Genomic DNA, 20614 nt, shown 5'->3' with positions numbered 1-20614 from the left:
ATAAAGGATATATTAGATAGAAGAGGTATTCTAAGTTATACGCCTTTAGGGTTATCGCTGAGAATATTTATATTTACTTTATACTATTATATAAGGGAGCTATATTATTAGTAGTATATCCAGTTTATAGTATTAGCTAGCTTAGTTAGGTTTAGAGTAATCGTAAGACTAATCTCGGGTAAACGTTTCCCGGGTTAAGTAACTAAAAGAAATTTTATTATCCATATTAGATCTATGTATCCTATCTTTACTTATTACTATTACTATGTCGCCGTAGGCGTTCTACTAATTATCGTTCTCCGGTATACCGGGATTCTATTAATATCTTAAGGCTCTGGTTTACTACCTACCTATCTTTATTCCTTCCATTTTCTCCTTTCTTTTCTCCTTAAAATAGATATAATACCCTTATATTTAGCCTAGGGGGGTAGATAAAGATAGTCGTTTATGCTTACCCCCTAGGCTAAGTATAAGAGGCTCCTTTATAGTTATACGATTATTCCTTACTTCTGCCCCCGGGGGTAAATAAAGAGGCTCCCTTATAGTTATATAATTATATCTTATATTTGCCCCCGGGGGCAGATACAGATACTCTCCCTTATAATTATAAGACTATGTCTTATATTTGCCCCCGGGGGTAGATAACGAGGCTCCCTTATAGTTATAAGATTATATCTCGTGTTTACCCCCGGGAGTAGATAAACATACTCCCTTATAGTTATAAGACTATATCTTATATTTACCCCCGGGGGCAGATAGAGATAGAGGCTTCTTTATTTATAGTCTATATTAATATAAGTGTATTATCGATAAGTACGCGTTATGTATATAATCTATAGTCTAGGCTTTAGGGAGTACGAGTCGCTAGGAAAAGCTATGTGTTACGTTTATAATCTACAGCCCAGGCTAAAGGGGGATAAGTGGCTTTTCTTAGGGTAGCCCTAACCCGAGGCCTTAGGTACGGAAACAGGCCCCTAATAGTAGTACTAGGGTTTATTCCACTAAGGCGATAGATTAGATATCCCTTATAGACTTAGATAGCACCTTAAGGTCCTATATAAGGTCCTTAATTAATAGCTCGTTATTATTAATCCTGTACCTATTCGTTACTACGTAGAGATAATACTATTCCCGAGTAATAGGATATATCGCGGAGAGGGTATCTTATACCTAATAATCTATAAAAGCTATCCCGATAACCCTAGCATATTAGTATTCTATTAGGATAGCCTTCTAATTAGTAATCTATCTACCTATATCCCTAGGAATAGTCTTTAGCGGTATTTTAATAAGCTAACGATATTAACGTAGACCCTTATAGCGTTAATCTATAGGCCTAAGAGCTACGTACTTATAAAGTATAGTAATCCACGCCCTCGCGTTATTTACTTAGTCTTCTAGTAACGCTCTAAGGAGGTCGCTAAAAGGGGCGTAGATCGTGTCTAGGATATTGGAGCGTAGACTATTAAGTTCTTATTACTAACTATTATAGTCGGTCTTTTCTTCGCGATATACGCGACGGTTTTAAAGGTATCGCGTTCTTCCTTAGTTAGAGAGGTTATCTATTAACTTCGGAACCTTAACGCCACTCGCGGCTTCGTACTTACGTACGTTAGGTAATATAGGCTTAAGTAGCAGGGAGGCTTCTACTTCGTTATTATCAAGTTATGGATTAAGATAATCGTTATAAAAAAAGGAGAACTTCCCGCGGATACTGTATTCCTATATAATCTAGTCTTTCTAGGTAGTTAGGATCTATTAATCGCGGTGAATATTAGAAGATATCTTCTATTACTTAAGCGAAGAGGTTACCTTAATTAGATAAATAATAGTCGATTAAGTGCTTATAACGTAGTTACTTTTATAGTGGAATAGGGTAAAAAGGATAGCTTAAAGGTATAGAAGATATTAAATAGCTTTAAGTATTATAAACCGGGCTTATAACTATCGTATATTAAATACACTCTTCTAACTTAGGGAAATCTTCGCGTATATATATTATATTAAGTTATAACGTGTACGAGACCGTTTACCCTATTTTTATAAGGGGCAGTACTCCTCCGGAAATACTGCTTTATTTAGATCCTATCCGGTATTTTACCGTGGGTCCACCCTTATTATTTCCACCCCCGAGGCCTGTGCCCACCCCCGAGGCTCGTGCCAATGCGACAATAACACCCGGTGTTTCATTTCAAATCATGTCATATATACACATGGAAATCTAGGCCCGGGTACCCATAGTACTAAGTCGAGCTCAGGATTCATAGCGCGGCAACCTCGTCATAAAGCAAACTAGCTTCACCACATCATCTCAACACTACCGTGCCATCATCCACCATGTCACAGACACTCAAACTCGAAGCGGCCGCCGGGGTACGTCTGCGCGGTGCCCCCATCTCCAGGCCAAGGTCTAGGCACTGACACCCCGCAGTCCACCAAAATGGTCATCGTGGGCGCAGGCTCCGTCGGGACTACCACAGCCTACGCCCTCCTCCTCAGCGGCCTCGCTGCCGACATTGTCCTCATCGACATCAACCAGGCACGCGTCGAGGGTGAAGTCGCCGACCTCGGCCACGCCGCCCACTTCACCCACACGCGCGTCCGCTCCGGGACGTACGCCGACTGCGCCGGGGCAACCGCCGTCATCATCACCGCCGGCGCGAACCAGAAGCCCGGCCAGACGCGGCCGCAGCTCGTGGCCGCCAACCACGCCCTCTTCGCCTCCATCATCCCGCCCATCGCCGCCGCCTCTTCCCCAGACACTATCCTCGTCGTGGCCACCAACCCGGCCGACGTGCTGACCCACGCCGCCGTGCGCCTCTCCGGGTTCCCGCCTTATCGGGTCATCGGCACGGGGACGGCCCTCGACACGACGCGCCTGCGCCGCGAGCTGGGCGCGCACTTTGGCATCAGCCCGCGGAGCGTGCACGCCTTTGTGGTGGGCGAGCACGGCGACTCGCAGCTGCCGGCGTGGTCGCTCGCAAACATCTGCGGCATGCGGCTGCCCGAGTACTGTCGCCAGGCGGGCCGGGCGCATGACGAGGCGGAGATGGAGGCCTGCGCCAAGCGGACCCGCGACGCGGCGTACACGATCATCGAGCGCAAGGGCAAGACGAACTACGGCATCGCGAGCGTCATTGTCGCGATCCTCGAGCCCATCGTTAAGAACGCCGACGCCATCATGACCGTGTCGCAAGTGGGCACGTACGCCGGGGTCGAGGACGTGGCACTCAGCATGCCGTGTAAGATTAACCGTCGGGGGGCCTTCCAGGAGGTGCCGCTGCCACTAGACGAGCGGGAGACGGAGCTACTACGGAGGTCGGCTGAGAGCATCAGGGCCATGATCATGTCGGTGGCTGCGCCGGAGTAGTGATCACCGGACGGTCTGACTCGGCGGCCGAGCCGGAGTAAGTCGATTCAGGAGTCATCATACCAAGACTCCGCCTCGGGGCCCTCGCGATTTCGGCCGTAGAAAAAAGCCGGCAAGCATGGGCAAGGGTGGATGCGAGCCCGACGGGCGCATGGATGCCCATTAAATTACTGGGGCCTTACTTGGACCTTGCTCACGTGAGACTGACATCCGCGGCCGTTCATGCTCTCGGTCGTTTCTCTCCTTGCTCACTTCAGCTGTCTCGGGGTATGGGGGACGGACAGAGAGACCGACGGCTCGGCCGCCGGCACATGGGATGAACCAGGTAGATTAGCATCCAGATCGTCAGCATCCAGCTCGTCATGTGCATTCCCCTTGTCATATCTCGACGGCATCCTCGGATATCACGCCGAGAGCCCGCAAGTTGCAAGCAAGCACTGCAATCAGCCGGTGGCATCCAGGAGACACAGCCACCCGTAGGCAAGCAACTAAGCTCGTCCATGCCACGGAGGACGGCGGCAATCTGGCCACGAAAGAAATCGTCTGCCGTCTCAGGACTCGGGCCGATACTTCGGAGAATGGCCCTCGGGGTGCTCAGAGTCAAGCCCCGCAGGAGGTGGTCGAGATAGCGGCCGATCTCGCCAAAGGACCCCGGGAGACTCAGCGCTCGAGTTACTACGTGAAATGGTGACGTGTTAGTCATCCGGTTTGCACTTTCGGCAGGAGACACACCGCCGCCCTCTTGCCAATGAATACTTTATTCATCAAGGCAATCTGGTTTTGGATGCTATCATCGCCGGTCAAGTATCTTCTTGCCTCGCGACAGGAACGAACGGACATTACAGCCTCTAGCCATCATTCTCATAACATGCGCGTTGCTCCATGGGTCAGTGCACATTATTCAGCGCAGACACAAGCAAGTCAGACAAGGTAGGGGGGATTATGCCGGCTGACTCACGCCGGAAGTGGGAAGCTTAGAAATCGAGCTGCGACAGGGGATGTCATCCTCTTAAGCGACCTTTCCGGTGGAATACGGCACGGTAATTGCAACGTCGGATGAGATTTAGATAAAAGAGAGTGTGTCCCAGCATGCTATATCCTGGTCTTGGATGAGTGAAGAGACAACTACTTGACATTGTGAGCTTCGATCAGCATAGCATATTCATATCCAGCGAGTTCAGTCATTTTTTGCATTTTTAGCAACAGCCAAGTCATCATGTCCGCACATAAGCATACAGGCCCAGTCCTTTTCGGACTCGTTTGCCTTGCCAAGTCACAACATCACTAAGGGCAACAAGACATCAGGCGGCAAGGCGACAAAGCAGATCAAGCGCCTCGAAGCCCTCTACGACGAAACCTGCAGCTTCTACCTGCAATCGAACCTTTCCAGGTCGATAGCCACGGCCCTGGACCGGAAGCGCCGACCGCGCATCAGCAAGCTCGTGCTCCTCGGGCTCGGCAGCCTCGGCACCTCACGCGACCAGGGCCGACGCATCAAGCAGCTCGTCCTCTTCGTCGCCCTCGCGTTATTCATCACGTCGACGTCGGAGCCCAAGGAGGCGTCCGTGTCGCTGTACGTGCAGGATCCAATGTTCGACCGCACAGACGAGGCGTTCCTACAGAACATGGGATTCAAGGTGCTGCACACGCCGTCGCCGTACCAGCTCGGCGAGGCGGGCGACGTGATCGACGACGAGACGCTGGTGTACACGCCGCACCTGCCGCTCATGGCATACAAGGCGCTATTGGCTTCGTCGACGCAGGGGGCCGGGGGCGGTGATGGGGTGAAGGGAGGGCTGGAGGACGCGATGCCGGTGTTGATGAGTGATGATTTTGACGGGCTGCGGCGCAAGTGGGACAAGCAGACGGAAGAGTTCCGGGACGTGGAGATGCTGACGAAACGGCTGAGAGGCTATGGCTATAGGCGACGGGCGATAGGGGCAGGGGGGTTCTGGGTGGAGGAGGACGCTTCGTTTCCCATGGCGCTGTACACCAAGGTGGTTAAGGTGGTCTGAGTCTAAGGGATGTTCGTATGAGGGCATTGAGCGGGGCCGAGCACGTCTCGGGCCGCCCGATCTGGCTAAGGACATGACATTGGCTATCCACGCAACCGCCACGGCCCGCATATACCAAGCCACCTTCGATTTCGGCGTCATCGAGGGAATGATGATGCTGGGCTCCGATGAAACCACCCTCGACCAATTCTGTGCAGAGCAAGAGCATGACGACGATGATACCGATAATGAGGAGGACGATGACCAAGAAGACGATGGCCAAGACGAGTGGTCAGATGAGAAACCTTCCGTGGGCTCCAAAAGGAGGACGACTGCCAGCAAGGCAAAGGCCACCAGCGGACGACCTCGCGGACGACCTCCCAAAAAGCCAAAGGCAGCCGGGGCTAACAAGCCGGCAAAATATTTCCTGCGCCTGAAATCCAGCGATACTGGCACAGGGGAGATCCATCCAACGGCAGAGAAAGGGACGATGAAGTTCAGTGGACGGGATCTCTCGAGCTTCACCGGAGAGGCCAACATGAGTGACATTGGTCGGGGAGTGATCTTCACAGGGCGGAAGATTTCTGCCGTACCACCGAACTTAAGGGAGTCATGGAGTGATTATTCCGAAGCTGCCTATGAGCGTGCCCGAGTTGGTCGTTGGTTGTAGGCAGTAATTGGAGAGAAAAGAATGCATATTTGCAACGGGTATTGGGGGTGTATGGGGCGTTTGGGGCGTTTGAGGTATTTGTTCATGTTTCTAAAGTGTGTGTTACCGACGAGCTCCGTGTCTTTCCTCAGACCCTGCCACCCTCGAGACCTTACTATTTCAAGCAATGTAGACGGGTAGCCGGCTACCTCGCAGCTCGGTCTTCGTGATTTGCACGTCCTTGGGGTGAAACTCGTGCAACATGAGCCAGCAAATCATTCGGAACACAAGCGTACACCAGATGTCCTCGTGCGAGATCTGGTCCGTTGAGAGACGCCATAGCTCGTCGAGGTCATCCTCCAACTCCTCTGGGTCCTCAGAATCCGAGTCCGAGTCGGGCGCAACCATACTCCGGTCGGTCGCTCGTCTCCGAATGCCCAACGCAGGTGGAGGGGCTTGGGACGCGCCCGCGTTCGACTCGCGCCGCTTCGTTGCCTGCGTCGCACTTCCAATGACGCGACCCCGCACGTAGTCGAAGTAGATCTCCATCAGCTTGTCTGGCCGTTCCTCTGGTGCTGCGGAGTCAATGGCCTCGAAAGGCGATGATGGGGCGATGCTGACAGGAATGGTGAGCATGGTGGTATTGGGAGAGTCGGGAGTCTCCATTTCGAAGGACTTCTGGTTGAGGGCGGAGAGGACCTCTTGGATGTGACTGCGAAGGACATCCTGGACCTTCTGCCTTCGGATCATTTCCTCTTCCGTCTCTGAGGTGCTTGGCGTGTTGTTCGTCCCGGTGGCGGTGGCGGTGGCGGTGGCGGTGGCAGAGGCGGCGGTGACTTTGACGGTTTCAGGCCTCTTGACTGGGCCGGCGCTGAGGACGGATGTCTCCCGAGGCAGGTGAGGACGGTCTTGTTGTCTTTTCCCGGTGAGGATCTCGTCGGTGTCGTTGAGGGCCGTATGGAGAAAATCCAGGACAACGACGCTCGAGCTGGCACTGGCGCCCCCTTTCTTGAGCTCGCGCTGGATTGTCCTGCCGTGGTAGCGGATGGTCCTCATGGCGGAGGAATCCTTGTTCAAAAGGACGTCTTTCTTCTCGACTTGGGCCATGTAACCTTTGAGAACCTTCCTCAGGGGGAAGTTCTTCATTTTCCACTGAAAGATGGTCGGGTTGGGAAGCAGGCGGAACAAGCTGTGTTCGATGTGCAGGGTGCGAGATGACATGCCGATAATCTCAAACGGAACTATGCTCCCCCACAGGCGAGTGTGAGCATGCGAAGGAAGGAGGTCCATGTTATGAAAGGGGTCAAAAAGAGGAAGGAAAACTAAACTCACGAGGGAACAGGTGTGTAACGCGGCAGTTCGAAGTGTCGTCCATGGCAAAGTAGTTGACGGTCTTTGTGTTGCAGCCGATGAGACTCAGGGTCTCGGCGATTTCGGCCCGGCTGGCCATGTTCAACATGCTGAGATCCTGCTGGTCGTCGTCGAATCCGAGGCGGCGCCTGTCGACCTTGTGCGGCGAACGATAGATGGTGGGCACAGCGCCGAAGCACAGATCTTTGACTTCCTCGACAGGGATGATGCGGTTCTCCTCGAACTTGCTCTTCCCGTAGACCTGGAAGGTGAACATGATGCCGAGGTCGGTGACCTGCTCTCCGGTGAGCAGATAACCGTTGCCCTCGGCGCGATAGCGCTCGCGGGAACGGTCAAACTCGGTCCAGTAGATGCCGAGGATGGCAGCCATCTCGACCATGTGGCACCAGGTGGTAGTGGCATAGGGCTTCTTCACGCCGTCGGGCATGGTGTCCCAGCTCTTCCTCTTCTTCTGCAGCGCCACGATGAGGGAGTGTTTGTCCTCGACAGACTTGTCGTCTGGCCGGCCCGGTTTGAGCAAGGCCGAGGGGTCGTCGGAACGGGGCGGCTGAGCGGGGAGAAGGCGCTTACGCTGCCATGCCCTCGAGTCGCGTTCCATGCGCTGGATGGCGCTGAGAAGGATGACCCAGGTAGCCAACTCGTTGTCGGCGGTGTGGACGGCTTTGTCCTCCATCTTCTTCTCGTCCGTGGACCCGGAATCATCCTCTTCTAGCTGTGACCAGGTATCCTTCTCGCTCTGCGGGGTGCCGTTGAGAAACAGGAGCGGATTGTTCTTGAGGGGACCCCTCTTGTTATCGGGGCGGCAGAGGAAAATGACGGGAGCCTCGTACTGGACTTCGAAACGGAACTCGTAGGGGCGAAAGACGCGCAGTTTGGATTTGGACCACTTCCCGATGACCTTGGAGTCGCAGTGGGCGTAGCCGGTGGCGGAGGCGTAGTACTGCTGGGCAAGTTGAAGGACGGCGGCAAGGAGGGCAACGACGGAGATAATCAGGGCGGCGACAGCGACGACCAATTCGCTCGTGTCGTCGGCGACTCTTTCGATGACATCTTCAAGAAGGTTTGCCAGCGTCTCTTCGTCCATTATTCAATAGGTCGGGCAACGGGATGAAGATTTGTTGGTCAGGACTCTGGTCCGTGAACGTGGCGCAGGCGAGGGTTGAGGATGGGGGGGTCGAGACACTGTCAGAGTGTATGGAGGACAAGGCGCGTTGTTGCTCGGGGCAAGGAGGTGAAATGAGGACAGAAACGCCGGTCGCTTTGAGGACAAGACACGAGCAGTCTATATGCAGGCAGGAAAGTCGGTTTCTTTTTCGACGACGGGGACGGGGAGGACGAGGAGGACGAGGAGGACGAGGACAAGGGACTCGGGGAGGATTAAGGAAGAATCGACATTTGCACATCTTTGACGAGGGCCATGGTGCATGGTGCATGGTGGGGAAGAAGGATCGGTGGCTGGTCAGACTGGGACGCTCGTCTACTGACAACAAATTACAATGCAGGGACGAAGCTTAATGAAGCTGTCGCCTTGCAGCGTCAACCCTCAAAAGTTTCAACGTTCCCTGCCCCTGAAATTATTCCTATTCACTCCCCAGGACCGCCTGGAGGCCTGTGCGGGATGCTGGGGTACTATTGTCACTTCGTACGGAGTGCTTTCGTAATTCGTCCTATGATATAAGGAGCCGCTATCGAAAGTTGCGATAGGGCTTAGGTAAGGCGGGAGGAAGGTTAAAAATGCAAAACGGCAAAAAGAAACGGAAAAAGCAACGGGAAAAGCTACTATTGGTCCATATAACAAGGCACCGTACATTGTTCACCGTGTCTCGCTCCACTTTTGCGCAGCCGAAGGTCGTCCTGCTTTCTGGCTCGCCCTCTGGCCCGCCCGTATTGCGACTGGTGAGTTCTCTGGTCTGGCTCTCGTGAGGACGGTTCCACCCATGATCATGGAACTCCGCGGCAAAGGTTTTGGGGCAAGGCGATGTGAACCATGACAAAAATAACCCTCTGTATGATGCAGGTAGGCAGGTAGGTACTGCGACGTATCGTCTGCGCGGTAAGAGTTTCTTCGGGGAGCTCGCTGTCCTCGCTGTCCTCGCTGTCCTCGCTGTCCACAGGACTGTCTGTCATGGGCCCCGGTATTACGCCAACGGCAATGCCAAGCAGGCGACATCACAGCACTTACACTAAACTTCCACGTCTAATGTTCTTAAGAAACCTTCAAAGATAAGAAGAATAAAAAGGAATAACAAAGAAGAAAGGAGAATAAACAACGAAAATGTAGAATTAGAATTAAAAGATAATAATCTTCTACTTCGTAGACTTCCCGGGACTTATTAATATGTCTGGTCCGATTTGATGGTTTGAGTTTCGGAAGGAGCCGAGCCCTTAGGGTGGTACCTGCCTCTATGTGGATACGGTCCTGGGCCAAGATGTCTACTCCTGGCGACTTAGGACTACCTAGGTACAACTTCATTCTTCATCTTTCACCCTTCATCCCTCATCCCTCGTTTTCTCGCGTGCGGTCTTGCTCATAAATTCGCAGTGAGCAGAATCGCGACTGTATCTTAGAGAGCCGGCATTAGAGAGAGACGAGGCGGGCGACTGTTTTACGACTCTACTCGCAACTCCCCGTCTCAATTGACGTTCCATCAACCTTCCTGAATCCTGGCGATTAGCGAAGGAGTGATCGACGCGCCTCATCCTCTCACCATGGTCTGGCCTTTCTCATCAAACTACCCGGAACGGAAGGCCAGGGATGTCGAGGATCAAACCTTTGACTACATCATCGTGGGTGGTATGTGTGGCTCTCTTTCTCTCCTTCCCTCTTTTTTTTTCCCTTTTTTTTTTTCTTTTTTCCCCTCTATTTCGTGACCTGCTAATGGCTTTTCCCAGGCGGCACCGCCGGCTGTGTACTTGCCGCCCGTCTCACTGAGGACCCGACCGTTCGCGTGCTTCTTCTCTGCCGCGGCACCGTCGAGGATACCTGGTTCTCCCGCATTCCCTTGATAAACCAGGCCATGCAAAAAGACGCCCCTCAGGTGACAGCTCTGACATCCGAACCCGACGAGCGATGGGCCGGTGAACCTCTCGTCTCCTACACCTCTCGTGCTCTCGGCGGAGCATCCCGCGTCAACTCCCTTCTGCTCACCCGCGGGGCCCCTGCCAACTACGACCACTGGGCTGAGCTAGGCAACGATCAATGGTCCTGGCAACACTGCGAGCCGTGGTTCCGCAAGATGGAGGACGCGTCGGCTTGCTATCCAGCAGCCGACCATCGCGGCCGTGACGGTACAACTCTGATTTCTTTGGTGCCCCATAATTCACGACGACCCCCGCTGACTTTCGCTCTCGTTAGGATCTTTGCTAGTGCATCAGATACCGTCCAGCTTCGAGACAGACAAGTAGTGAGTTCCTCACATACATGCCACCCCGTCTTCCTTCATCCTCAGTCTTTTTTTTTTTTTTTTTTTTTTTTTTTTTTTCGCAAACGGTTTGGCGGTGATGGCTGATGTATTCGTCCTATCCACCCCCTCCTGCGACGACAGCTGGGCCGGAGCCGCAGAGGACCTGGGCATACCTGCTCAGACAGACGGAAACGACCCGCAGGCCCCTGCCATGGGCATCTTCAATATCGACCTTATGGTCACTCGAGACGGCCACCGCCTCTCCGCCATGGATGCATACCTGCCCACCTCTCTGGCCCGGGAGCGTCGGGGCCGACTCTTCGTCTGCACCGGTGTGGCAGCCACTAGGCTTGTCATCGATCAAGACACCTCTCGAGTGACCGGGGTGCGGATTGTCGATGTCGAGTCCAAGGGGACCGCGCGCGAATACCTCGTCAAGGCCAAGAGAGAAGTCGTTGTATGCTGCGGCGCTTTGTTCACCCCCCAGCTGCTCATGCTAAGGTATGTTTTGAAGCCAGTCCTCCTCCCGTTTCCTCATAAGCCGTCTCCCTCGTTCGGTGAAGAGACAATCTTGACTGATGGGTTATCCAAATGCGCGTAGTGGCATCGGACCCAAGGAAGAGCTCGAAGCCCACAACATTCCAGTTATCCACGACCTGCCCGGTGTGGGTGCGAACCTCAGCGACCACGTCGCTTTTGGTCTCTCCTGCGAAGTCAAACCTTCCGACTCGTACACTCAGCTCGTGAAGCCGTGGGTCTTCCTATGGCACCTGCTTCTTTTCCTCCTCTTCAAGACGGGATTGCTCGCCTCGACACCGACGAAACAGTGCATTTGGGTTCGTTCCGATGCGATCGACGATGCCACCATGCAGGTGCAGACCCGCGCCGTCCGTACCAACGACAAAGGAGGAGAAATCCAGCACGACAACCTGGACGCATCACGCGTGGAGAACATCCCGGACATCGAGTATATGATCATCGCCGCTCCTTTCAGCCACGACTACTCCTGGAGTCGCGGCTACAGCGGTCTTTTCGCGACTCTCGCGCGGCCCTTTTCTCGGGGCCGCATTGCCCTGGCGTCGGACGACCCGCTTGCGCTTCCCAAGCTATACCACCCACTTATCACCGACCCCCGCGACTGGGCCGTGGCCCGCAAGGCGGCCCGGTTTGGCATCCGCCTCTTCGAGCGAGTTCGTACGAAGGGGTATCCATCCACCATGCCCTGGTTCAACGCACCGGGGATGAAGAGGGGAAGCACGGAAGGCAGCTGGGGAGATGTGAGCGACGAGGATATCGACGCCTACATTCGGAAGTTCCTCAATGCGTCGCTGCATGTGACGTCTTCGTGTCGCATGGCCGAGGAGGCGGACGGCGGCGTGGTCGGGCAGGATCTCCGGGTTCATGGGTTCCAGAACCTGCGGGTGGCGGATGCCAGCGTGTTTCCGGCGTTGACGAGTGCCCATACGGTTGCGCCGACGTTCCTTGTTGCTGAGAGGTGTGCGGGATTTATCAAGCAGGATTGGAACCCAAAGTCGGCTTGATTTTAAGTAATGGATGACGCTGGGGAGCGTCAGGTCCCTTACTCGCATGCATTCACGTGGAGCAAAGCCCGGGAGGACGACTGTATGACCTGTACCACTACTTATTCCGCAACAACAATAGCTCGCGGGAATCAAGGTGAATGGACCTAATTTAATTGGTTTCTGCAGTACATGTTCGTCCGAGTCTGACATATATCATGCTGCTTGCAAAATGCTGCGGAGGAGAGTACGGGCAATGCACGCCTTCATAAGTCCATGGTAGGTACACCGCCCGCCTGCATGAACACAGCAGTGGTAAAGTCATCACAGCTTCTCGGAACTCAGCTGTAATGTGTGGTCAAACCAAGCAACGGCCTGGGCATGAGCCTGCTCCTTGGCCCATTTCTGCTGGGGCTGAGAAATATCCGCGCGAATAGCAAATCCGTGGCTGACGCCGGAATAGAGGTTGATTTGGTAAGGCAGACCAATCTTCTGGAGGATCTCTTCCGACAAGTGACGCAGGTCAGGGGGGAACTGCTGGTCGACTTCAGCGGCGGCGATGGACAAGGGGCCTTGGACACCGGCGAGCTCGTCCTGAGTGACGAAGCTGGGGTGGGCAAAGAATCCCGAGTCGATACCAGACGTCTTGTTCAAGTGGCGCACGACATACTTGGCTCCGAAGCAGTAACCCACGGCGCCGACCTTGGTCACGCCGTAACGTTCCTTCAGGGCGCGGACAGCATCAAGGATGATGGGGTCGATGACAGCGGAGTTATGCGGGGGTTTACCGTCGTCACCCTCCTCGATCCACTTGCGGAAATTCAAGTCCATTGGGGGCGGGTAGGGGAGCGGGTCACCCTTGAAGACGTCGACGACGAAGGTGGTGTAGCCCTCGGCGGCGAACTGGTCGGCTACTAGCTTGGTGTTTTGCCAGAGCCCAAAAATGTCAGGGACGAAGAGGATGCCGGACCCATTGCGGACCTTGTCAGGTGCTGCGGTGGCGACGTAGGCCTGCACATTTTCAGGGCCGAAGGTGATGATTTGGCCGGTTGCCTCGCCTCTTGGAAAGTTGGAAGTTGGGGGGTTGCGATGTCAGCAATAGTTCTTGCTAGCCGGCACCTTTTTTTTTCACAAAGTAGTAGTTCATGAAGAAGTGTGCGAAGAAGACCAGTGTACGAGTGAGGAGATGTGGCATGTGGCATGGGAGGGGTAACGGTTAGGGGGAGGAAAGATTATGCTTACTCGTGTCTGAACCCCTGGATACAGCACTGGCCGGGAGGATAAGATGCCATTTTGACGAGGTGGCTCAGAGATAGATAAATTCTGAAACTGGAATAATGGACGAGGAAGAAGCAGAGAAGAATGGGTTAACGAGCATAGGGGTCGACCGTGAGATAGAGATAGAATATAGATACCTTGCACGTGGGCGTTGGTTCTTTACAACCCCGGAAAAGCATAACATTCAAGGCGAAGGAAGCATCACACATTAATAATTCGTAAGTTCCCCCGCTAAAAAATAGTAGAATTACGTGATTCATAAATATGCAAGGACGGCGGGACGTATTTACGTTTGACTCTGCAAAGACCGATGGATTATGTCGTAGGACCATGCAGTCGTTGACTCGTCCTGCATATGCGTCTCGATGCCATTCCCACTTTGCCATCATTTCAACAGGACTTGTACGGATACGGAGCACGGAGCCATGGAGATAACCACTTGGCGCCTGATTTTCCTTATACGTAGGTAAGCAAGAGATTCTTTACAAGGTTGTTCAGCAGATCTTGGACCTACGAAGTGGTATTTGTAGGGGCCTTGATGAAAAAGGCGGTCGGCATAGGTACACAATATTGATCGACGTCTAGGTACTTTAGGCCATTGAGATATAGGGCGTTTCTAACTGCGGTATAAGCCCTGTGTTGGATCTGTTCTCTTACTGTGGTCAGGAAACGAAAAGTACCGAGCACGGTACGGAGTACTGAGACATTGTGATTCGGGGCATTCCTTTAGATGGCCGCTGTGTTCTGTCGCCAAAACCCGCTTGACTTTAGAGGGACGGACATGTTACGAACACCCAAGCACGTAACAAGAAGACCCGGGCCTATTTACGTTACCTTACTTTTCTGCTGGGATAAATGTTTGTGGATCTTGGACCAAACTGGTTGTTAAGCCCGCCGCCCTAAACATCTTCCTGAAGTACTGTGGTACTCTTCGCGTACACAGTATCGGTACAGTCAGGTACCTAATTCCCGTATCCGTACCGGTACGAGGCAAGGCGATAACGGCACACCGACAAACACTAAGAACACCAATCACCTTTTGTTGCAACTTGTTCCGACAGCAACCTACGGCTTCACTTTCACATTGCGCCCCCCAAACTTGACTTCATCTTCTCGGAAACAACATAACAACCACAAGCTACCGAATTGATTCTATCAGCCGTCTATTCTTCCTGCGCGTAGTCACTGGCTTCAACACAAAATCCTCGCATGGCGAACTTCGCTGTCGCCAATGGCGAGTAACCACCCTGCGACCGTGTCCGACCACCACCACCACCACCACCAAGAATCCGTCAAGAGTCGACACCACAATCCCCATGATGCTAGCGCCTCGATGTCTCGTACACCCACATCTCCACGCGATGCCTTCAAACGATCACGACATGTCGTAGCCACAGGAAGCATCTCTACCGACTCCTCCGTCCACCCTCCAATCGCTTCACCGACATGTCCTCCCACGAAACCTGCCGCTCCTCCCGCCACGTCCCTACCAACCATCCCGGGCGGCAATTCGGACGAAGACCTGTCCTCCCGCTCCTCGTCCTCTTCCGACCTGACAGGCCCCCATCCTTCCGCTACTTCCGACGGCACATCCCCTTCTCCACCCTCCCCAACGCCGTCCGACCCCGCTCCACCGAACAAGAAGAAGCAGGATGAGAGCACTAGACCCAGAAAGACCTCCGCCTCGGCCAAGCCGCCAACGCACGGTCGTGTTCGAAGGCTGTCTGCTGTTGACATACAGCAGTTGACTTCTGAAGCCGAGTCTCTCCCCGTCGCCATCTTCGACGGAGAAGGAAGTGTCGTCGACCTCGATCGAAGCCGGTCACGATCCCAGAATCCACGCCCACTCCCCGCCGACCAGCTAAAATCCAGACAATCTGTACTCCCACCGAACAACCTCACACAGCCTGGAGCTACAAGACTCGATACGACGGGGAGGGATTCACAACGGGCCTCCGAACATTGGCCTCGCCCCGGTCTGGGAAGGACGACGTCCACGCCTCCGGGGAACAGAAAGTCGCAGAACACGGATACGGATTCCCCAAGCTCGTCCCCTCGCCGAAACTCCCTCAATCCCTCCTCCGTCCGACCACCCGCCTTGAAGCTCGCTATCAACGTCCACCCCAATGCCGACGACCAGGCCTCTCGCTCGTTCGCGAGACCTGTCTCTCGGCCTCCATCCATCACGACCACGCAATCCCAGCTGCGACCATTCCAATCTTCTGCGCAACCAGGTCTACCTCTACCCTCACCGATGCCGCCCTCGATCCCTCTCCCGCCGATGTCCATACCCACTCACCTTCAGCTTGAGCTGTCTACGCAACGGCCCAGTCCGCTGTACATTCATCAGTCCTACGCCAACGAAATTCCCTACGAATCCACCGCCGTCAAGTTGGAACGCCTGAAGAATGTCCTCGTCCTCCCCTTCTACCTCGAACGAACCCTCAACTTCGGCGCCCTTGCCTGTCTCGATGCGTGGCTTTACAACTTCACCATTCTCCCCATACGGTTCTGCATCGCCGTGGGTGTCCTGGTCAAGTGGTGGTGCTACTTCATCGTGAAGGAGGCGAAATGGGCCGTCAGCTATGTCTGGCGCGGCCTAAAGAGGAGAGTCTGGTCCCGGGGGAGCAAGAGCCGTCGTGGCTCAGAACAACCTTGCCCGGAGTGTGACATCCAACAGGGCGCGCCGGGAGGCCGGGGCCCAGGTCAGAATGAGACAGGTCGTCCTCAGGACGTTCTTCTGACGCAAGACGAAAGGAGGCGCGCCGTATCGTCTCTCCGTCTGCGCTCAGATAGCAAGGCGGCTGCTGGCAATGGCCATGCCGCCGACGCTTCTGCTCAACACACCAAGGGTGCCCATCCGCTTCCCCACAAGGACCATGACCACAATCACTCGGGACATGGCATCTCCGGACACCGGAGGGCCAAGTCGTTGCCTTCCAACTTGACCAATATGCACAAGGCCGACATCCTCTTGGGCGGTGTCATTATCCTCAGTTCCCTCTTTCTCATGAGGCTCGATGCCAGCCGCATGTATCATGTGATCCGTGGACAGGATGCCATTAAGCTCTATGTCATTTACAACGTTCTCGAGGTACGATCACCATCATCATGCCGGCGCTCTGCCTCTCTGCTTCCATCTGGATTCTTCTGGCTGACCAATCTTGTGTACAGGTTGGAGACCGGCTCCTCTCCGCCCTCGGCCAGGACGTGTTTGAGTGTCTCCTGGGTACCGAAACGGTCTCCCGAACACCGGCCGGACGGTCCAAGGTCCTGAAGCCTGCCGGCCTCTTCCTGCTGGCCCTGGCCTACAACATCATCCACTCGGTGGCGCTCTACTACCAAGTCATCACCCTCAACGTCGCCGTCAACTCGTACTCGAACGCGCTCCTGACGCTGCTCCTGTCGAACCAGTTCGTCGAGGTCAAGAGCACCGTCTTCAAGCGCTTCGAGAAGGACAACCTGTTCCAGCTGACGTGCGCCGACATTTCCGAGCGGTTCCAGCTCTGGCTCATGCTCTTCATCATCGGGATGCGCAATGTCGTCGAGGTCGGGGGCCTGTCCATCCCGGGCGCCGGCGACTTGAAGGCGACCAGCACGAAGCCGCTCCACAGCCCGTCTATTCTGCCGCACAGCTTTACTATGTTGCCCACGTGGATTTGGTCAGGCGAAGTGCTCTCTCCTTTCCTTATTGTGATTGGCAGCGAGATCCTCGTCGATACCATCAAACACGCCTATGTCAACAAGTTTAATAAGATCAGGCCCACATTTTACAGCCGTATTCTGGACATACTGTCGAAGGATTACTACACTAATGTAAGTTCTCCTCTCCCCTCCCTTCTCGTCTCACTCTCTCCCCCTCCCCCCCAATCCCCCCTTTCTCTCTGCTTTTCTTCCACTCACTCCATACCTGGTGGTTCTTCTTAACTGACCTTCTCAAGGCCTTCGTCACACCAAGTCTTACCCGCCGGGTCGGGCTCGCCGTCGCTCCCCTCTCGTGCCTATTCATTCGATCATCCATTCAGACATACCACATGTTCCTGTCGTCCCACGTCTCGGTCCCCATCGTCGAGTCGACGCAGACGTCCCTGTCGGCCGAGTCGGCCACGCCCTCGTCGCCGGTGATGCTGGCGGCGCTCGACAGGCTCGACACCCTCCTCCGGGACGCCCTGGGCCGCTCGGTCTACGGGTATCCGTACGGACGGGCGAGCGGGAAAGGCCGTGGGTGGCTGGATTGGACGACCGACGACGTCATCGCCGCCGTGACCATGCTCGTGGTCTTCTTCATCGCGTTCTTGGTCCTGCTCATCGTCAAAATCCTCCTCGGCATGGCGCTCCTTCGCTATTCGAGGAACCGGTACGCCAGGATGAAGGTCAAGGAGCATCTCATCTCCGTGGGCCAGGCCTCCCCGGAGTCGTATGATGCGGAGGGAAAACGGCTGGGGGGTTATGGCCACGTTGAAGTCACGGAGGAGAAGAGGAGGTGGATTAACGCGGATAAGGACGAGGGGCTCAAGGGGAAAGGAAGGCCTGACAAGTCGGAGAAGAAGACGCCTGAGGGGGAATACCAGGGCGTGCAGAGGTATGAGATGGTTACGAAACGCATTTGGTAGGCGTTTTTATATTTCTATTTTTATATATACATGATCATCAGGTGGTGTTGTTCGGCATTTGAATCATTTCATTTCAGATATTCTTATAGCTTGCTTTGGACAATGGTGTTCCCAGCATTGCAACTGATGTGAGTTCGGTGTGGTTGCGAGTGTCTCCCTGATAACGTAGACTGAGCTCTCGGTTGCACTGTGCTCCGTACATAGCATGTCTTGGACTTTGTGATAGACGGTCGTTGAGAAGGCAACGAAGAGGAATAGAAAAGGGGTTGGGAAAGTAAGAAAGCTAAAGCCTCTACCCCTACTCCTGGACGCGCTGACAACCTTTGTGACTGTCATCGCCTTTCCCGAGATATGCAAATCAGATGTCGAAAGCTCATCTAGCTCAAGAGGCAAAAGGAGACCGGGGTCGGAGAAAAGGGCCAAGAGTATATCAACTCGCTTCAAGCACACATGCAGGCTCAGGAGTTACAGGGCTATCCTTTCAGCTACACCAAGCGTACCGCAAGTTGTCAGGTCGCTCGTTTCACAACAACTTTTCCAGGTCCTCTTGGATTGCCTTGGCTTTTGCGATGCCTTCCTTAAGGATAGCAATAAATTCGGCCTCTTTCTGTTCGGCCTCTTCATCGATAACCAAAAGTCCGTGATCTTCCAAGTATCGAGTGTACCGGTTGGACGACTCAACTCGGCGCTCTGCCACCGACACGAGGTCCTTCGCTCTGCTATGATGCTCAAAGAAGTTGGCAACATTTTCTTTGTAGTCGCCCTTGTTGATAAATGCACGATAGACCCGGAGTAGCGTATGGGGACGACGCAGGATTTGAACCATGGGAAACATCGACTCCTGTTGCGTGTTCCAGTTCCACTCTCGCATGAGCTGGGCGCAGCCCTCAGAGGTGGCGGATTTGGCTTGAAGGGCTTCTTTAAAGTCCTGGATAATGGGGTCCATTGAGGGAAAGATCAGTCCAGGGCGACTATGGCCTGTGACCCAGAGCGGCGGTGTGAAGTATTGCAGAGGCACCGTGCCGGCGAATTCCCCGTCGATGATGCCAATGATGTGTAGGTCCTCGTCGACGACGATGTTTCCACATGTAAGGTCTAGGTGGGTCAAGATAAACGGGCCATTTGACCATCGGGGATTTAGAAGCTGCGGAATTCGTTCCGCCAAGGTGTGAAGTATGAATAGCTCCTCTTCTGCCACCTGCTGGTCTAAGGATACGGACGGCACTTCGCAACTGTTGGATAGGATAGCGTATTGGTAGTCCATGAATGCCTCGGCGGAAGAAAAGGATGATAGGCTGCACTTCCTCCCGCGATCTACCTGCAGCTCATTCATAGCCATACTGAGAAAGCCGTCGACAACTGGTTCGGATTCGTCATCGGGGTTTGGCATCAAGGAGCCGGCGGCAGGGAACTCTAACTGACGCAACTCGACGAGGACGTCGGTCAGATCGTCCAAGAATCGTCTTCGGCGCTCCTTGGTCGTCTTTTTCACGTCGTCGAGGCGAATTGTTTGGCCAGGGATAAATTCGGAGATCATGAATGTCGTTGTGGTGGACCCATCCTTCGTCAGTTGCGTGGTTTGGCCGTACGCATGGACATGAGGGACGGGGATCCTCGTCTTCAGCTTCAGATAACTATGAACATTAGCACGGTCACGATAGGAGAGTCGGTTGGACGAACCGCATGGTGGCAACCTCGCTCTGGACCTTGGTCCAACTATCGTCAACCACAGGCTCTAAAGGGATTCTGACAACCAATGTGGTGCTGTCGCCAAAACGAGCAAAGAAGCAGACGTTGAAGCTTCCCCTGCTCTGCCTGGTGATGTTGCAGGGCTTACGGTCATTGTGCTGAGAGGCGAGGTGGCAGATAGCCCCTTCGTCTATAGAGGCGACAAATGCTTTAATTTGGTCTTCGAATTGCTCCGATGTCAGAGGGAATGCGGGGCAGGAATCATCCTGGACGTGATGATGGTTGTAAGTCGCGACACTTTAACCCCGATCTCCGAATAACCCCTGGTCCCCTGGGGAGCTTCCTGTCCAGTTTACGGCCTAAGCCTTGTGGTCAGTAAGTTGTAACACGAGGCGGGGAAAAAAAAAGGAAAAAAAAAAAAGGAAAAAAAAAAAGATTAACGCATTTCGCCTCTCTACCAGACGGTTGCTGTCTTCGACTACGCCAACCATGAGAGCACCATGACGAGGACAGACCATGTTGCGTGTGGCATATACACGGAGCTACAGGTGACTGGGTCGACAGAGGTTTCGGTCCGTCCAGCCATACCGCGACGGCATTTTCGAGACTCTTCGAGATATTGAGGGTAGAATTCCGCACATGTACAGTGCACTATCCTATCTGTTTGAGTAGTAGGAAAAAGTAGGCCAATGATGGGGGATTAATGCACGTATTAGGCTCCGAGGC

The 20614-nt window shown here is 54.0% G+C and overlaps 8 protein-coding genes across 8 annotated transcripts; 4 read left to right on the top strand and 4 right to left on the bottom strand.

Moving 5' to 3' along the window:
* Positions 1–2337: 2337 nt before the first annotated feature.
* Positions 2338–3370, top strand: SODALDRAFT_320205 (L-lactate dehydrogenase; the record flags this gene model as incomplete). Its single annotated transcript, XM_028609512.1, has 2 exons — positions 2338–2373; positions 2432–3370. The coding sequence occupies 2 exons, from the start codon at positions 2338–2340 to the stop codon at positions 3368–3370; spliced, it is 975 nt and encodes a 324-aa protein (XP_028471643.1).
* Positions 3371–4252: 882 nt separating this feature from the next.
* Positions 4253–5385, top strand: SODALDRAFT_320204 (hypothetical protein; the record flags this gene model as incomplete). The annotated part of the gene is made up of 2 exons (XM_028609511.1): positions 4253–4300; positions 4609–5385. The coding sequence occupies 2 exons, from the start codon at positions 4253–4255 to the stop codon at positions 5383–5385; spliced, it is 825 nt and encodes a 274-aa protein (XP_028471642.1).
* Positions 5386–6193: 808 nt separating this feature from the next.
* On the bottom strand, positions 6194–8468 carry SODALDRAFT_320203 (hypothetical protein; the record flags this gene model as incomplete). The annotated part of the gene is made up of 2 exons (XM_028609510.1): positions 6194–7254; positions 7346–8468. The coding sequence occupies 2 exons, from the start codon at positions 8466–8468 to the stop codon at positions 6194–6196; spliced, it is 2184 nt and encodes a 727-aa protein (XP_028471641.1).
* Positions 8469–9887: 1419 nt separating this feature from the next.
* Positions 9888–12472, top strand: SODALDRAFT_328042 (choline dehydrogenase). The gene is made up of 5 exons (XM_028610587.1): positions 9888–10178; positions 10277–10672; positions 10740–10788; positions 10930–11289; positions 11390–12472. Exons 1-5 carry the CDS (start codon positions 10094–10096, stop codon positions 12327–12329), a joined length of 1830 nt encoding a protein of 609 aa, XP_028471640.1. The 5' UTR covers positions 9888–10093; the 3' UTR covers positions 12330–12472.
* Positions 12416–13775, bottom strand: SODALDRAFT_328040 (alpha/beta-hydrolase). The gene is made up of 2 exons (XM_028610586.1): positions 13551–13775; positions 12416–13368 (listed from the first exon to the last, which is right to left on the bottom strand). Exons 1-2 carry the CDS (start codon positions 13598–13600, stop codon positions 12633–12635), a joined length of 786 nt encoding a protein of 261 aa, XP_028471639.1. The 5' UTR covers positions 13601–13775; the 3' UTR covers positions 12416–12632.
* Positions 13776–14633: 858 nt separating this feature from the next.
* On the top strand, positions 14634–18258 carry SODALDRAFT_290079 (DUF747-domain-containing protein). The gene is made up of 3 exons (XM_028608635.1): positions 14634–16680; positions 16761–17402; positions 17528–18258. The coding sequence occupies exons 1-3, from the start codon at positions 14818–14820 to the stop codon at positions 18197–18199; spliced, it is 3177 nt and encodes a 1058-aa protein (XP_028471638.1). The 5' UTR covers positions 14634–14817; the 3' UTR covers positions 18200–18258.
* On the bottom strand, positions 18232–18629 carry SODALDRAFT_48426 (hypothetical protein). The gene has a single exon (XM_028615407.1). It carries the CDS (start codon positions 18533–18535, stop codon positions 18263–18265), a length of 273 nt encoding a protein of 90 aa, XP_028471637.1. The 5' UTR covers positions 18536–18629; the 3' UTR covers positions 18232–18262.
* On the bottom strand, positions 18260–20529 carry SODALDRAFT_342666 (hypothetical protein; the record flags this gene model as incomplete). The annotated part of the gene is made up of 3 exons (XM_028613099.1): positions 18260–19833; positions 19880–20108; positions 20442–20529. 3 exons carry the CDS (start codon positions 20527–20529, stop codon positions 18723–18725), a joined length of 1428 nt encoding a protein of 475 aa, XP_028471636.1. The 3' UTR covers positions 18260–18722.
* Between the last annotated feature and the right edge of the window lie 85 nt (positions 20530–20614).

The sequence above is a fragment of the Sodiomyces alkalinus genome (genome assembly GCF_003711515.1).
Source record: "Sodiomyces alkalinus F11 unplaced genomic scaffold SODALscaffold_1, whole genome shotgun sequence".
NCBI classification, from domain to species: domain Eukaryota; kingdom Fungi; phylum Ascomycota; class Sordariomycetes; order Glomerellales; family Plectosphaerellaceae; genus Sodiomyces; species Sodiomyces alkalinus.
The sequence above is the reverse complement of the archived record's forward strand: the minus strand, read 5'-3'. Positions and strand labels throughout refer to the sequence as shown.

Excerpts from the sequence above, each read along its gene's own strand:
- SODALDRAFT_48426 (XM_028615407.1), bottom strand. The coding sequence starts at position 18,535 with ATGACAGTCACAAAGGTTGTCAGCGCGTCCAGGAGTAGGGGTAGAGGC.
- SODALDRAFT_290079 (XM_028608635.1), top strand. The coding sequence starts at position 14,818 with ATGGCGAGTAACCACCCTGCGACCGTGTCCGACCACCACCACCACCAC. Across the intron at positions 16,681-16,760 it reads TCATTTACAACGTTCTCGAG|GTTGGAGACCGGCTCCTCTC; the intron begins GTACGATCACCA and ends TCTTGTGTACAG. Across the intron at positions 17,403-17,527 it reads CGAAGGATTACTACACTAAT|GCCTTCGTCACACCAAGTCT; the intron begins GTAAGTTCTCCT and ends GACCTTCTCAAG.
- SODALDRAFT_328040 (XM_028610586.1), bottom strand. The coding sequence starts at position 13,600 with ATGGCATCTTATCCTCCCGGCCAGTGCTGTATCCAGGGGTTCAGACAC. Across the intron at positions 13,369-13,550 it reads ATCCAGGGGTTCAGACACGA|AGGCGAGGCAACCGGCCAAA; the intron begins GTAAGCATAATC and ends CAACTTTCCAAG.
- SODALDRAFT_328042 (XM_028610587.1), top strand. The coding sequence starts at position 10,094 with ATGGTCTGGCCTTTCTCATCAAACTACCCGGAACGGAAGGCCAGGGAT. Across the intron at positions 10,673-10,739 it reads CGACCATCGCGGCCGTGACG|GATCTTTGCTAGTGCATCAG; the intron begins GTACAACTCTGA and ends CGCTCTCGTTAG. Across the intron at positions 10,789-10,929 it reads AGCTTCGAGACAGACAAGTA|CTGGGCCGGAGCCGCAGAGG; the intron begins GTGAGTTCCTCA and ends CTGCGACGACAG.